Genomic DNA, 17,388 nt, shown 5'->3' with positions numbered 1-17,388 from the left:
CAGGAAGTCCTATGGCCTGTGATATAAAGCAGGTCAGACTAGGTAATAACAATGGTCCCTGCTGGGCCCATATAACTTATTAATCTATGATAACGTATAATCTATGAATCTATAATAATGTCATCTTTTAGAAAATGTGATCTGTCATTTAAACAAGAATTTTCAGTATCACTAAATGTTTTTTCCCAAAAATCCCAAGGCGTGCTCATAAATCCACATATCCTCCCAATCCTTTCACTTGTCTTAATTATCCAGCTACTGGTGACTCACATTGTCCCTGACATGAGCCTTTATTAAAAAATGTGGATTTTCTCCCTTGGCCTTGATATTATTCCCTTGGCTACTTGTAAATCCTTCTGATCTCATTTCTCTTCTGAAATCTGTGAACTACTTCACCTACTTGGCAGTACTTCAAAAACACATTTTATAAGTATTTTTTGGCCTGTGTAGAAAAAGTCTGCAGTGTTAAAAAAAGAAGGCTACCAATTAAAGAATGGATGGCCCAGAATGTTAGTCTCAAACAGCTATCCATACTTCAGATTTATTTTCCTTTGAAGTCAAAAAGATTACTTCAATATATTGATATTTTTCTGCTCCTGAATGGTCAGTATTCACTGAAATATAACTGGAGAAACAGACAGGAGTTTTGAGGTGAAACAGCCATATTTGAGAAGAATAGTCTCATGTCATAGTTTGGAGGAGGAGAGGAAAAAATGAACTTGTCTCTTGACTTTGTGATCCTTAAAGACCCCCAACTTTATTCTTTAAGCCTTTCAATTGAAAAAGCAACAAAAAAAACAAACCTGGAATAGAGAATGAGATACTGAAGGATCAAGCACATAGTACATGCAGACTATCTATTCAAGAGATAGCCCACAACTTTTACTACGGTGATGCTTTCAAAACATGTAGAAATATTTCTAGTCCTTTCCCTCCCCATTTGCAATTTTTGTTTCCAACATATTACAGATCTTCTCAATACCATTGTTTTAAAAGTTATCAGTAAGTAGAATATTGTGTACATTTATTTAAGATTTGCAAATTGGTACTCAGTCAAAAATCTACAGTCTGTTTTGACAGCATTAATGCCAACCATTAGTTACTGCACCACAGTCAGAGAAGGTTAACATAAGGTCCTTGAAAATCTACTCTAGTTCTTCCCTCTCTGATACTACAAAGTGTCTCCTCAAAGAAATGGAGGACAAATGGTTTTACATCTTGAAATACAAATGCTGCAAGTTACCTGCTTCTATGGCTAACTAGTGGGCAAGAGGTTTTCATTCTTTCTAAAGTGTTGGCTGTGTACAGCAACATGTCCACAACACTTGTTGCACAATAGATATGTCTTAGCCCCAAAACAAAATTTGTAGCCAAGAGGGAAAAACAAAAATCAGAGTTTGCATTGATCAGACCTGCCCATTTTTACAATTTTTATATGTAAAATGGCATAAACATGCATTTATCAACCATAAGGTTTTATATGCCACCATCACCATAATATCAGTGTTTCCCAGATAAGACAGATTGTCATAGAACAGTTATTTTTAATGCTTTATATTAACAAAAATCAGGCTTCCACCTATACAACACTGTACTTATAGAATAAATTAATAACTTACAGACATTCCCTGTGTTGTCAAAACTTGTAAGAACATCTTCGATATTTAAAAGTCCATTGTTACATCTAGAAGACAACAGATATTTTCATTTTACCAACAAGTAAAAATATTCTTCTCTTAAGACAGTGAATTTGCCATACATGTTCATATCTCACAAATCTTTTCACTACACCTTTCATTACTATGCCATGAACACATATTATTTTAGCCACTAGGGGGAAGATAATGAGAAGTGTTCTGAAAATAAAGTGTGAGAATTAAAATCTGGGAGATTGTTTTAAAAGATTGTATTCTCAACATTGAAGTATTCTTAAAAACAAGCAAATTTTGCTTAATTAGATTGCATACAGTATAAGTATTATGAGAAAAACAAACCCAATTCTTAAACAAGATTTTTAATTATGTTTAATATTTATATTGTTAAGGAAAAGTTAGCACATGTGACTCCATTTTGGTTTGGGGCCCACCATTGTCTAAAAGCAAGCACATCATGCACCAGGAGGAGTGTTCCTTAGATACTGCATTCCTGTGAAAATCCTCCTCCTTGTCTCCAGCCTGCCTTGACTCCCGGTATCTGTTCTTTGTCAGTCCCCAAACTCCCTATCTCCTGGCCTTTGATGTGAGGCCTCCCATCCTGATAATAAAAGTTACTGATGCATGGCTTTAGGACCATGCTGTGTAATTAACATACTAGTTTAGCACGAGGAATGCACCAAGCAGGGATAGGTGGTAGATAAGAAAAGGGTTTGTTTATTGGCTAAGGTTTCCGATGCACGAGGGCAACATGCTTTGCTAAAAAGTATATAACCTTTGTATAATCTGTATTCGGGGTCCCCTCCTGGCTAGCAGGGGGCACCACGCTCCAGCGTAATAAACTTGGTGTTTTTTGGGAACTCGGCAGTTGCGGACTTTGTTTATGTGCCTCAGCCTAGATTCGAACTGTGTGTGACCTACCAGGTGTAATTCGTCGCATTTGTGTGCGTGTCCTACCAGGTGTAATTCGCAGCAGTTGTGTGCGTGTCCTACCAGGTGTAATTCGTAACAGTTTTGGCGACCACGAAGGGACTCTAGGCTCGCCCCAACAAGCGAGACTACACTCCTCCTCTCGGACAGCTCCAGCCGGCACAGGGTGAGTTCACCTTTGAGAACTCCGAGGAGGGGGTGTGTGAGCCGTCGCTTAGGCGATAGGGTGGCACATTTGGTGTCCTTTTGGTAGCCCATTATGGGTTCTGGGCAGAGTGTAAGTAAGGGGACCCCTTTGGCTGAAATTCTCTAGAATTGGGGGAATATTTCTGGTACCCATGGGTTAGGTAAATAGAAAAAAAAAAAAAGCTGTAATCTTGTGCGAGGTTAAATGGCCGGCACTAGCAACTCAAACACCTTTCAAATGGCCACCGGATGGTTCCTTTGCTGGGAAAAAATTAACAGCGCTTAGGAAAAGGCTGGAGAACAAAGCTCCAGCCCAGATGGATTATTGGTATGTATGGGACAACTGGGCTTATGCACGTGCGAAAGGACGTCCTCTTTCCTCCTCCTTTTCTTATTCATCTCAGGCGTCTACAGCCCCGCTCTGTGCTATGCCTGCTTCTGCCCCTCCTCCGGCTTACCCTCGGCTTTCTGACTTACGCCCGTCACCTCCTTGCTTGCCAATTAGCCGTGCTTTCTGTCCAGGTGACAAGCCTCATGGGGGGAGGACTCGGGTAGCCCTTGTAAGTGAGAATATTTAAGAAAAGAGACCAGGAGGGCTGGGGGCTAGTTAAGAAGCCCACCCTCCTTGTTAATTTGGTAGTGAAACAAAGCTGGTGCTCATGGAAGGGACAGTTCAGAGAGAAAAACAGGATCGGGCCCAAGCGGGCAGGCAACAGATAGAGAGATTGGAAAACAGGTTGGAAACTTGAAGGTCATAGTGAAAAAAGAGGAGTAAATAATTACAGGAATGGAAAATGTAAATCCCGGAATAATACTTGGAATGGTAAAATCTAAGTTAATTGGGTGTCGTTTTGGGAAATAAGCAAGTGATTTAAGAAAGGAAAGTAAGAAGTTAACTCTGTAGTTGCTGGAAAGAATTAAGCAGTTGAACTTTGTGAAATACTGGAAAGAAAAAGAATTCTTGGTTTCTTTGCAGCCGTTTTGGAAAAAATGGGCCCTTTTCCAAAGAAATGCAATTATACAGTGCTACTTAATTAATATCTTATTAGGCTCCAAGGGGCTACAATAGGTGGTGTCTTCCTTTTCAGGTCGCTGTGTGTTTGACAGCAGGAGTTTAAAGTAAAAGGCAATCAAAAGTCTGATAAAGTGTATTGTGCCCTTTTTAAAGTAAGAATCTTTAAGCTGTGGATCCAAAAGCAAGCCGGAAAGCATTTGTTTTAATGTAAATTACCTAACTGATAAGGTAGAGGCCACTGAAACCTGGGCTGCCTATAAAACAAATACAAGAAAATATGGGTAATTCCTCTGTTTTGCCTGCAATTAACAAGGGTATTTGTATAAAAAGGAGATATTTTAAGCAATGACTGACTGCCCAAAAGGGGTAGATCTGTGGGTTTTTTTGTCTTTCAGAAAATCAGAGAAAACTGATGCCAGCTGAAAAGCAATTCAACATCTCATGAATTTACTGGCACAATAGGAATTCTGTTCTGTGTTCTATGTCCTGTCTTGTGGTGTTTGTCTTGTGGCCAGAATTGCTGTGTTTAATTTTTTCATAGGACAGTTTAGTTTAAAACTAAATAGGAGGGTTCAATCAAAATGCAGATACTTGTTTTATTCAACTTGGAATACAAGGTGTTTGGATAGTATATCACATTTTTCTGATATTAAAGTTTAATACATTTGCTTAAGTAAAAAAAAAATTTTTTCATTGGCCAGATCTTTTAATTAAAAAAAATTGTTGTTAAAATTTGCACACCAACAGTCTTTGGAAGCAAGGACATGAAAGGTTAACCCACTCCCCATATTATACATGGGATCCTTCTGGGTACCTCAAATTTCTAGCCAGAGGGCTGGGGAGGGAGGAAAGCTATTGGACACCAGAGGTTGTACCAAGTGGACTCCTCAAAAGTGGGTGTGCTTGTCCTGGCTTGTTGCTCCAAAGCTCTGTAATAAAGTCATTTTCCTAGAAGGGTGTATGTGGCATACATTAAACAATAAGACTAAAGTGCTTTATAATGGGCAATGTATATGTGTTCCTTTTTAAACAAAGGTGTATGAGTAAAAAGTGAAAGTTTCCTTTGCAGGTTAATAACAGCCAAAAAGGGGAGAAGAAAAAAAACGGAAAAAAGCTAATTCAACGCTGTAGCTGGCAGGCTCGGTCCAAAAATAAGACACTGGCCTGCCCAAGGACACTACTCACAGCTAGGATTTGGCTAACAGCCAAAAAAGAGGGGGGCTTGAATGTGCCCAAGCAGCTGTGAGATCTGCAACACACTGCCAGACATTAATGAAATGTGTTAGGTCTCTGTATTTACAGGTAAAAGAAGTCCTGCTTCAAGAATCCTGAGCAAACCTGCCATTTGTTAAAACCAGGTGATTGGGTCTACATAAAGGTCCATCAACAAAAGACTACTCTGGCCCCATGCTGGAAAGGCCCTTATTAAGTCCTGCTAACTACCAACACCGCTGTGAAGTGCCAAGGACTGACTGCCTGGTCCCATGTTTCTTACTGCAAAAAGACCCCTCCACCTCGAGATGACTACACTTCGACTACTGATCAGCCTGTCCCTCCTTCTGGGTTTTTTTTTTCTTTCCTCCTTTTGGACAGCAGGAAAAAGGACAAGGTGAAGTGCTAGTAAGCTCTCCCTTGTCCACTGACAGAGCTAACCTGCGTTCAGTATTTGCTAAAGAAACCAAAGCACTACAGGGTGACGTGCTAGTAACCTCTCCCCTGTATAATGCAAAACCATGACTGTTCCAAGAGAGAAGAAGGAACGCCTGCTCTGCTGAAACCACCAAGATCCAAGGATTCCTGACTGCAAAAGACACTGAGAATTGGCCTTGGTGACAAAGACGGAGCATTGTACATTGGCAGGGAGGAAGTTGCGGGATGTATTCTTGGGAATGTGAAGTGAAGTGGTGGGGTGGGTTTATTCCAGAGGCTGGAATCTGTGCTTGTAGGCAAGTATGAATACCAAAAACGCCTTACAGCCACGAACATTACTCCCACCATCTGCCACCACTCCTTTTCAGGTAAAGGTTCCTGGATCCATCATAGCTACGTTAAGTTGGCGCTGGGACCCCCGCCTGATCCTGACAAGCCATTGGACGAGCCACTTCACACATGAACACCACAACCAACCCATGGACTAAGCTTTCAGCTATTGGGACCTTTATAGCCCACCAGGACTTCTTGTGTTCCTGTTTATCGGACTTACATTGGTGGTGTTGTTTTTTGTATGGTATAAAGGAGGATACCGACATTGGTATGGTTTGCCTGGGGGGTTCCTCTCCCTATTCCCAAGTCCAGTACAAGGATGGGAGGGCAATAGCTTTTTAAATTTAACCCATGCCATAAAACAGGGTGTAAATCGAACGCGGTGTTGGATTTGTATTCATACCCCCACATATTTGGGTCAGGGGGTCCCGTTGGTAGGTGTACCTAATCCCCTTAATCAAACACTCCAAAGTAAGCTATGGGCAAACACTACATTTAACTGGAATGTTACGATCCAAAGATGGTCTATTGATATAGTGGCCCAGGGTAATTATGCTTTATGTGTGTCACGATGTAAGGGCATAGAAAATACACCCCACAAAATTTTCTACAAAAACTGTAAGGACACCACCCAAATCAGCTCTGGTGCGGAAGGCCCCTCCACCTACTCCAGGACCCCGTGGCCAGTCCCCAGGGGTCTGGCTGGTATTGGTTATGCAATCACACAGCCTATAAGGTTCTCCCAGCAGGATGGTGTGGTACATGTACCTTAGGGGCTATAGTACCCACCGTGACAGTACACCAGAACCTGACCCGGGGAGAAATCCGCAATCTAGTATGGAGGGACCGACGAAGTATTCCTTTAAACCCCTTTTCTCAACGGCACAGAGGCTTTCACTCCTTTGTGCGTTGGTTTCTGCCATGGTTGGGAGTAAGCGAGCTGGAAAAAGCTATAGTTAACATTTCAGCTGCTTTGGAACTAATGGCAAATGCTACTGCAGATGCTCTATCTGCCCTTCAAATTGAAGTCACTCAGCTATCCCAAACTACATTGCAAAACCGTCTAGCCCTGGATTATCTTCTTGCAAACCAGGGTGGGGTTTGTGCTTTGGTCAACTCAAGCTGTTGTGTATTTGTAAATCTGCCATAGAGTGGAAACTGACATCCACATCCTCAAGCAACAGGCAGCCCTATTCCGCCACGTCAGCCTCGACAATACCAGCACCGGATTCCAGGAGGTCGCCTCTTGGCTACCGGATGTGGGGACTTAGGGATGGCGTATTTTGTATTTACTTTTTTTTTGACTGTTATTGTTTTTGCGTTATTTTTTGTATGCCTACAATGCTGCAGTATGTGCTGTCAGCAGTTGCTAACCCTGCAGCGCGGTTACTCAGCCCCGATATAGCTTACTGACGTACAAAAAAAAAAAAAGGGAGGACTGTTAAGGAAAAGTTAGCACATGTGACTCCATTTTGGTTTGGGGCCCACCATTGTCTAAAAGCAAGCACATCATGCACCAGGAGGAGTGTTCCTTAGATACTGCATTCCTGCGAAAATCCTCCTCCTTGTCTCCAGCCTGCCTTGACTCCCGGTATCTGTTCTTTGTCAGTCCCCAAACTCCCTATCTCCTGGCCTTTGATGTGAGGCCTCCCATCCTGATAATAAAAGTTACTAATGCATGGCTTTAGGACCATGCTGTGTAATTAACATACTAGTTTAGCACGAGGAATGCACCAAGCAGGGATAGGTGGTAGATAAGAAAAGGGTTTGTTTATTGGCTAAGGTTTCCAATGCACGAGGGCAACATGCTTTGCTAAAAAGTATATAACCTTTGTATAATCTGTATTCGGGGTCCCCTCTTGGCTAGCAGGGGGCACCACGCTCCAGTGTAATAAACTTGGTGTTTTTTGGGAACTCGGCAGTTGTGGACTTTGTTTATGTGCCTCAGCCTAGATTCGAACTGTGCGTGTCCTACCAGGTGTAATTCGCAGCATTTGTGTGCGTGTCCTACCAGGTGTAATTCATAACAATATGTACTCTTAACTTAATACATTTACTCATTTGTGTTATTAGAACAAAGCAAATGGGGCCCAACTGACTAATAAGTTGTTTTCCTTTTACACTGGTTTAACTTGATTAAAATAAATGAAGTTACACCAGCATAAAACAAGAACAACAGATTAAATTTTACCGATCAAGATAAGAATGTCATATGTTTAAATTATAGAATACAATTTAACAAATCATTAAGAGCCATAAAAAGAACCTGCATATAAATTCAGTAATAAAAGGTGCCTAAAAGGGACCTTCAGCACCAAAAATACAGGCCCTTGCTGCTTGCATTGAAGAGTACTTCCATTAGCTGGCAGCAGCACTAGGCTCTTATTCTCTGTGGACCAGTCATAGGGCCAGGTGACATGCTGATTAAGTGTTTCAATACAATACACCTTTTTCAAAACACGGGAAAGTAGAAGCACACCCTTTTAACCATTACAAATTGGTGTCACATGCCTAATAAGCACAAACAAGATTTTAAAGATGTCCATATCTCTTACCACCAAAGGAACAGAAAGTGAGAGTCACAATTTCAAACACTACATACCGAGTGTGGCAAACTGTAACTAAAGGAGGTGAGAACTAATATCTGCATAAACTGATTTTGGAATTATAGCAGCCCCCAGTCTCTTCCTTGGTTCCCACATGCACTACCTTTTTCACCTGCTGAAGTTGGTATCCTGGCTCTGCTCTTCTGATTGAACCCCATCCTTAATTCCCTGGGCAGTTTCAATCCATCTCTCTCTCTCACACACACACACGCACACCCTCCTATGCTTCCCCATCTTCATTTCCTAAATGTACGTTTTTAGGTTTGAGAGTTGGGTGCAGTCAGCAGATTCAGGAAAACTTAATTTTTCATCCAGTGGAACCAAATATTTGTAAATGATTCAAAAAAATCTAAACCCTTCAGAAAATCAAATCAGGAGACACTATACATTACCATGATCTCAACAAAATCACAACTACAACTCCATTAAACATCCTGAGGAGAATTCATCAAAACAGTGAATTCCTGTACACTACAGCACGCAAACAAAATGTATGGCATTAACAGTCATCTGCGATATACTGGAGATTTGCATACTGGAGATTGCGTGCAAGAGATCCAAAGGTCATGCCCCTGACCAAAATCAGCCCTCAGCATTAAATGGGTGAAAGAAAAAAGGAACAAAAAAGAATCAAGGAAACTTGGAGATTTTTGTTTGTTTGTTTGACTGGGGTTTTGTTACTTGATTTTTATTCTTATTTCTTTTCTGAGTCAATTCTTGCAGCAGAGGGTTGGTTGCACTGATGAATCACAGTCTAAGACAAGGTCAGTCTTGACTTCTTGCCTATTCTACTCTTTAGGCAAGTACAGAGTCAAGAATGCCAGCCTATTAATTCAGTAGTCACGGCAACAACAGGAGTGGTAAACAAAGAATGGAAGACAGCTCAGCTATCATCTTTCTCTGAACATGTGTGTTAATGAATGAGGAACACATACAATTCCACCTTTCCCCTTACAATATAGTTAACTTACTCTTCCATAAACAAGAGATTCTTGCACTCTTAAGATGGGGTAACTTCTGAAAGAAAAATGAACCTTGGATCCAACTACAAGTATCTACATACCTCATCCTGCAGAGAAGACATAGCAGTAATTAGCAGAGAATAGGTAGGGATGTAATTCATGTTCTATACAAACATGCTCCATGGAGATAGAGAAGAGAAGGAAAATGACATTTCTTTCTGTCAAAAAGAGCCTTTCTAGTCTTTCAGTAATGCAGTAAATACAGGCTTCCAAACCGATACAGGAAGCTTGGGAACATACATAATATTTTGGACCACTTGAAAGAGATGGGAGAAATCCACAGATTTCAGCATTTACAAAACTTATTCTTGCATGATAAAAATTAGGAAAATTAAGAGGGAACTTGAAGAACAAATAGCCATGTACGTGAAAATAAATTCTTTAAGCACATCAGAAGCAGATAGCCTACAAGAGAATCAGTAGATCAACTGGATTACAAGAGAGTTAATGGAGGAACTAATGAGAATAAGGACACTGCAAAGAAGTTATAGGATTTCTTTTCATCAGTCTTCACAGAGAATTTTGGGGAGATACTTCCCCCAGATCTATTCTTTTCATGTAATAAAGATGAAGTACTGTCAGAGCATGAAGTTTCAAAAGAGGTAGTGCTGAAACAAAGTTAATTAGTTAAAAAGACATAAAACACCAGGATCAGATGATATTTATCCAAGAGGATTTAAGAATGAATAAGCTGAGTTGTTATAAAACCTCAACAAAGTTCCATTTTTCCAGTTCCAGCAGGCACCCCAAAATGTACCTTGTGAAAACTTCCAGAATACATCGAGCCAGGCAGCAGAAAATTGCACCATGGGATATCTGCCGAGAATGCTGCATGGTTACACTGAAGAAGCAAAGAGCTATGTGGGACATAATGATTAACAAGAGAAGTTCCTCAAGACAGCATAGCAAAGTGGTGAGGACACACACACTTCAATTCGATATAGTTAATTCAGTGTACTTACAATGAACAAACTGATTTAACATCCACATGTAGACAAGCCTTCAGGGTACAATATTCAGATTTACAACACACATGGTATGTCTTGAGTACAGCACTTGGTGTGCACTTAAATCACAGAAAGAAGTGGAGTAAACAATATTTTTCAATATATTTCCCTTTGTCTTAACAAAAAACATTCCTAATTGTCAACTATGGACATGACAGAACTTCAGATACTTAAAATTAAACTATTTTAGAAAAGGGAGGAAAAGTATCTGAAAAATTAAAGAGTGAAAAGCACCTTCCCTCCACAACACAGAAAACTCAACTGCCAAACCTTTTTTTAAAATGCATTTTAACAAGTCAACAAACAAAAGCATGAAGACAAAAGGCATTCAGAAGGACCAGAAAAAGATTAGCAGTACTCTGTAACTGTATAACAAAAAGTTTCCCCATTTTCCACAAACATAAGTCCTCAGTTTAATCAGTGGAGAAGAAAATATAATGATTATCTTACAGATATACTAAACATAAAGCAACAAGAAGGCTAAGTAAATCTACTGCCAAATAATATTTCCACATAGGAATCCAGAGAAAAAGCTAACAATTGACATGGACCATTATGAAGCTAGAGTTCTGGAAGTAACAGAAAGGAAGAGCAGGAAAGGGTAAAGAATTACTTCTATGTGTAGTTTAACTAGCAAAGGATTAGCTATAACTTGCTAAATATCAGGATCAACTGACAAAGAGGACTGATAAATCTCAGCAGGATTATCATCTCAAAACTCCATATAAAACAAACGTTTGGCTTCTTTGTAAATCAGAAAAAAACCTCTTCTCTTCAATTTGAACTACAACTTAGTATGGTAAAGAAATGAAACAACAGCTTCTTTGTCCATGTACTCTTTTTTCAGTACATAAATCTTAGAGCACAATGGAGCAGTCTCAGCTGGCTGAAGGATACCTGAGTTAGGTACCTTTGCCAAATCATTTTTTAAAATCTGCTTTGCTTTGGATTAAATTTACTTCTGCAAGGTTGGCCTGTACAAGGATCCCTTTACTACTTAAGCAACATATTGCCCCTCACTGAGCAGTAGCGGGAAGGGAGGAAGTCACCCTTTGTAATTTACTCATATCATATGCTTCAGATTTAAACCATTTCCCATTATATCTACATCCCTAAAACTTTCAGTAGGAATTCAAAACCTTTCAACAGGAATTCCAGAACCCATTCCTAAGGCACTTTTCAACAAATCCTTTGAAAAGGGACAAATGTCAAGCCCCTCAATTCTGGACAGAAGGTCCAGAATCCTCTGATAATTTCTTTTCATACTATTTTCTACAAGTTCACATTTAGGAGAGAGAGAGAGATTATCTTTTACAAATGGCACTTAACATTCTTTGCAGAGATTCAACCTTTGCTGTGAATAGTTGAGATTATTCTTTCTAGTTTTGCATTTTAATATTTAGAGCAAATTACTGATCAATGGAAATAATTCTGCCAGAATAGTAACTCTTTTTTCTCTACTTGCTTAAAACCAGCCAGAAATTTAACAGTAAACACAGACTGTAAAAGTGAAAAAGTCAATATCATTAAATTTACTAATAAAAATAATTCTCCTGTTTGAAAGACAGATATCATGGCATATGGGAAAAGTAACATATTCAGAACCCATAATATCTCATCTCCAGAACTATTCAATGTAAAATTAAAATTTAAGAATAAATTTCCCTTTCCATAAGAATAAGTCAATTTGGAAGCATGGCATTAAACAGTGCACTTATTACTACTATATGTTTTGTAAAATACCAGCAAAAATTATTATTTACACTATATAAAAAAAATCTTCCAGTAAAGCTACTGAAGTTGAATACTCAAAAAGAAAAGCTGCTAAAAACTAGCAGCTTGATAAAGACACAACTAAGAACAGAAAAAGTTTTCTACTTTAGTTGAAAGAACTACTTTACTTGTCTGCTCACTCCAGTCCCTATAATAGCTGCAAGAGATGAGACTGGGAGACAGAGGCTTCAAAGAAGTACACAGCCCTGAAGTCCTGTTCAACTCCCAAATTAAAGGCCAAATAGCCTCTATGATGAAAAAAATTCTTCTTTCGTATCTAGCCTGCTAGAAAACTTCACCCGACCCCTTCCCTCCCTGATAAGTATCAAGCCACAGTGCTGCATGTATTTGTTACCCACAGACTAGATCACTGTAACTCACTGTATTTGAAACTGAACGTGGAATTAACTGGAAAGACTTCAGTTTGTGCAGAGTACCCCTGCCCACCATGGACTAGGCTTCCATAAACACACTGCCCTATGTTCTGGTCCCTCCACTGACTCCCAGTCTAATCTGCTGCCAACTCAGTGCCTTAATTCCAATCTTCAAAGCCATAACAAACGAGTTCCCAGACACACTAGAGACAGCATCTTCAGTTATAAAAATGCCAAGACAGTTACACTCTACTAGGACAATCCAGATCACAAAGCCCACGATGAAATGTGGGAAAGTCCGAGATGCGGCACTCATCTGAAGGAATCCAGCTGCAGAACTAACCTCTAGCACAGATTAGACTAAACCAGAGTCTGGCCACATTTAGGTCATGCTGCAAGGGCTTCCCCTTTGACAGAGCTTTTCCACCACAACCAGAATGATATTAGCAACTCCACTTACCTTACTGCCACATCCCACATCACTCCCACCCCAAAAAATCCTACCCTAAGTGTTCTTTCCTGTAGCCAGGAAAGGAAGAAGAGCTGAATATTTCATGAAGGACATCACTATGACAATCTATTAATTTGGGAGGCACTCAGTTACTAAAACAGATGGAGTCCAGTACAAAAACACAAAGACAGACAGGAACGGTGGGTCCACAGGAATGGGCCCTGAAGTAGTAACAATGCAGACAAACAGAATTTTATCGAAAAGAAAAAGAAAAGAAAAAGAAAAAAGAAAAAGAAAAAAGAAAAAGAAAAAAGAAAAAGAAAAAAGAAAAAGAAAAAAGAAAAAGAAAAAAGAAAAAAGAAACCCACCCAACATCCCACACACACTGACATCACACACACATCTTTACACTGAGAATAAACGTCAGTAATTTCAATGCAGAGGATAATTCTTTTTAAAAGTTACATGCCTGAAAAGTGGCTTACTACTTTCATGCCATTTTTATTACAATACAATAATTTATTTAAAAGTAACACTGAAAGAAAAACTGTCAGACACCACATTCAATTAAGAATTCAACCAGAGCAGTACAAGTATTTGAGACACAGTGTGTAACAGGAACCCAGCCTTTGAAACGTAGCCATTTAAAGCTTTTAGGAACGATTTTTTGCTATGAAAAGAAAAGCAACTGTGGTGGGAGAGGGGGGAGGGGAAATGCAAAGCAGTGGCACATGGCAGGGGATAATTCTACTACAGCTGATCGTGCCTGGACAGAATAGGATGACTTGGGCTATGTTCTTATACTTCACTACCCAGACAGACACTGTGGGTTATACCTACAATTTCCACTGTCATGATGTGTATAATTTGCTTTGTGCACAATCCCATGATATGGTAGCAATTTCATCTCGATAACCCTGATAAGTCTGTGCTTGGAAGTGCCATGGCTTTTCCATTGGCTAGCCATCTAGAATTACTCTCTCAAGCTCATTTTAAGGTTGGGTCGTTTTATATTTTGTGTTCAACCCTGCAAATGTTTGCTGGATCAGGTCCTAATGTCCCCTGGGCAAAAAGAGACAGTGAACCTGCAGAAACAGCTATAGGAAGATAGGAATCTGTAGAGTGACAGACACACTACGGATGACACAGGAGCAGTGTTAACCAACTCCAGAAATATCTACATACAGCCCTTCCTCACAATCAGGGATGCTGGCGGCTCACAGTCGTCAAGTGAGGGAGACCTCAGAAGGTTGGCTAAGAATATGTGGGACTCCCAGGGTGGGAAAAGTGCCCTTCTTGGAAGAGAAGGCAAGTAAAGGGAATTGGAAAAAGAGAAACCTTCCTTGGGGAAAAAGATATGAAAACGAGAGGTAGGAGACCCTGAATGAAGGGAGAAGGGAAAGAGAGAGAGGTAAAATGATGCTCTGTGGCAGCTGACAACTATGATGCAGTTGTGCTGTGCACAGCAGAGACTGTCCTTGGTCTTTAACAGCCCCTTTTTGGCTGCTCTTCTGCAACCTTCAGGCAGCCACCTCCCAGCTCTATACTCTGCAGCTGCCTTCTGCTAAAAATACAGAGTGCAGTACTGTGCTCTGCATACAAAGGGAAAATGGTTTACATACCATGTCAAAGTTGGACTCTGGGGTGGAGAAGGGCCAGAATGGGGGGAAGGAGGAAATTTCAGTGAGAAATTTTCAAATAAGCCAGGAGTCTGGCAACTGCTGGAGGATTCTACTTTCCTCTGCTTTTCTCTCCTTCCCTTCTAAAGGATCTAAGCTACAATTTACCAGAATAAGTATGACACCCTGCAGTTGAAGGGGGCCTAGTGGCCTTCACAGCTCCAGCTTATTAGAACTGGCTCTGGCAAAACGTTTTACACATTGGCAACTATGGGAAACCTCCTCCCCAGCCCCATGGGAGATCAGTTAGCAGTGACGACGCTCAGGAGAAGAGCAAACAAGTATCACATTGAAAAGTTATCAGTGCTCTCTTCACCCAATCTCGGCTTTGTATTGGGAGAATAACAATTTGTAAAGTTATGAATCAAGCTCCTGTCAGATGTCTGGAAGATCACTTCAATCTATACATGACAAAAAGATTCTGCTGAAGCCACCACTCTAAATAAAATAGTCTCCAAGATCTTTAGTCCAATTCCTCCAACTAGGTCATAGCATATCTGAATACACAATTTGATCCATTTTGATAGCCCTTGAACTGATATAGCTTGGCCTTTAAACTTTTTGCCAAAAGCCACAAGCAACCTGGTGAACTTTCTTAAGTATTTAGTCCTGTCAAGATAATAGTGACAACCCTTTAAACATACAGGATGTGCAATGGGCTTTCCTGGGAAGATCTTACAGCTTGGGGGAAAACATATAGATGAAAATCCAAGACCACTTAAGTCAAAATATTAGATAGGGTCACAGCAGTACATTATTCTTATGAAAGGCACCATACAGAGGTTCTGCCATCAAAGTGTGCAGTCCTGCAACTCTGCTGGCTGATGTTATTGCCATGAGAAAACAAAAACCTTCAATAAAAAGTGCAATAAAGACATCACAAGCCAGCACTACAGGCAGGACTGTATTACAACGTATGGAAGAGAACTGGCTGCTCAAACCAGTGGAAAGACAGAAATTAGGAAAGACTATACACTAATAAATAATAATAATACCACATAGCTCTTATATAGCACTTTTCATCAGTAGAAATCAAAGAATCTAAAAATGTGTGTTTTCCATTAGCTTTCCTCCCCCTCCTTTATCTTCCTTTCTTCCTTAGCTGAGGCAGAGAGAGGGGAAGTGACTTGGCCAAGGTCAACCAGCAGGCCAGTGGCAGTGCCAGGAGTAGAACCCAAGTTTCCTGAAACTCAGTCCACTGATCTATCCACTGCCTGATTCAAGTTCAAGTTCTATAATGCCCAATTCAAAGGATGAGTGCACACACTCCTCCCCCAATGATCAGCTGCTCTAAAACAGTCCGTGGTCAAGCAGCAGTGCACACAAGTCTCACAGTGGAGCCCTATTAGTTTGTTTATCCTTTTAATAAAATCCTCTCTCACACGGAAGGGAGGAACTCCACTTAACAAAGAAATTTCAACTAAACTGCTCTTTGCTGGAGGTATTTACATTTTGTTCCTGGAAAAATATTCTGGGAGTTTAGAGACCCCCTCTCCCTGCCGCCTTCCCTCCCCCACACACACATTCACTCTTCGAAATAACAAGTATGAGCTATTCAGTGCAAACTGATTCAGTCCAAAGGCAAAACAACTGGATCAAAGTATTTTTTTAGCCCCAGGGACAAGTCATCTCTGGTAGGCATCATTTAATATTACCCAGAGAAGAAGAAAACCTGCCAGGAAATCATCCCAACATTCCCATATGGAATTCTGAAAGCTCCCTCCAGCACAAAATAGTGCTTCATTGATTTAGATTGGCCAATCTGAAAGGTATGCAAAAGATAAAAGAAAAGTAAACATGAGTTTTACAATGTATTTACTTCTAATAAATTAAAGTGTAATTAACATAAGCAAAGATGTGTGTCTGTTTACAGTATAAGATTTTTAAGTTGATTGTGTCTCTTTAGGATAATATAGTAACTAATAATTTTATTAGTGAAGAAAATACCATTTACCAAATATAAAATATCATTTGAAGTGATGATACAGAAGAAGGTGCAAGTATAAGCACACGAATATCAAATTTGAGAATTGGGCAAGCCTGATGCTTCTCTGACAATGTTCTATGCTGGCACAAATGTGACTTGGGTTTGGGAATAACCTTAAAACTCATGCCTGAAACTAGCAAAGTCTAGGAGACATCGAGTAGAGACAGTCTTACAGAGCTGATAACGGAGAGCAAAGGAAATTTGATGAAGAAGCGTTAAGAAATGAATCTCTAGCGTTCCCTGAAACAGATGGCATGCAGAGTAAATATTATATTTGCCATGATTACATTGCTAACAGCAGCAAACACTCTATTCAATGGGTAAGACTTATTGAGGCTATATAGCACTGCTGAATATAAAAATGGAAAATTAACAAAAATTGGGTAGTCTCTTTGGGCTCAAGTTTAAGATTGAGAGTAATTTGATATTTGGCTTTATACCTAACTGCTATTTTAAGATAACCAGCATGCATTTTTTAGTAAACTAGCAAAATGTCATAGTTAATGAAGGTCACTTGTTTGTACAGATCTTAGTTCCCAAGAGCAACTTCAATTTAAAGGTCCAAGTCAAACAGAAATGACTTTTATAATTTCAGTGAGTCAGGCTCTCCAGAATATTCTCCTCTGTGCATGGAACACAAAATCCTAAACCCTCAGCAGGTCTAATTAGGGGCTTTAGAACAAGCATCACTTCAGGGATGCTTAAGTTACTGTTTCACTGATG

At 39.9% G+C, this 17,388-nt stretch overlaps 1 protein-coding gene across 2 annotated transcripts in view; it reads right to left on the bottom strand.

Moving 5' to 3' along the window:
* Positions 1-17,388, bottom strand: part of CAMKMT (calmodulin-lysine N-methyltransferase) — a 340,323-nt gene that overhangs the window by 309,885 nt on the left and 13,050 nt on the right. For both annotated transcript variants that reach the window (XM_037895845.1, XM_007060582.4), the window contains exon 3: positions 1,620-1,684. In XM_037895845.1, the coding sequence (XP_037751773.1) occupies positions 1,620-1,684 (65 nt within the window). The remainder of the gene's footprint in view (positions 1-1,619; positions 1,685-17,388) is intronic.

Source organism: Chelonia mydas, chromosome 3 (genome assembly GCF_015237465.2).
Source record: "Chelonia mydas isolate rCheMyd1 chromosome 3, rCheMyd1.pri.v2, whole genome shotgun sequence".
In the NCBI taxonomy this organism is placed as follows: Eukaryota; Metazoa; Chordata; order Testudines; family Cheloniidae; genus Chelonia; species Chelonia mydas.
The sequence above is the reverse complement of the archived record's forward strand: the minus strand, read 5'-3'. Positions and strand labels throughout refer to the sequence as shown.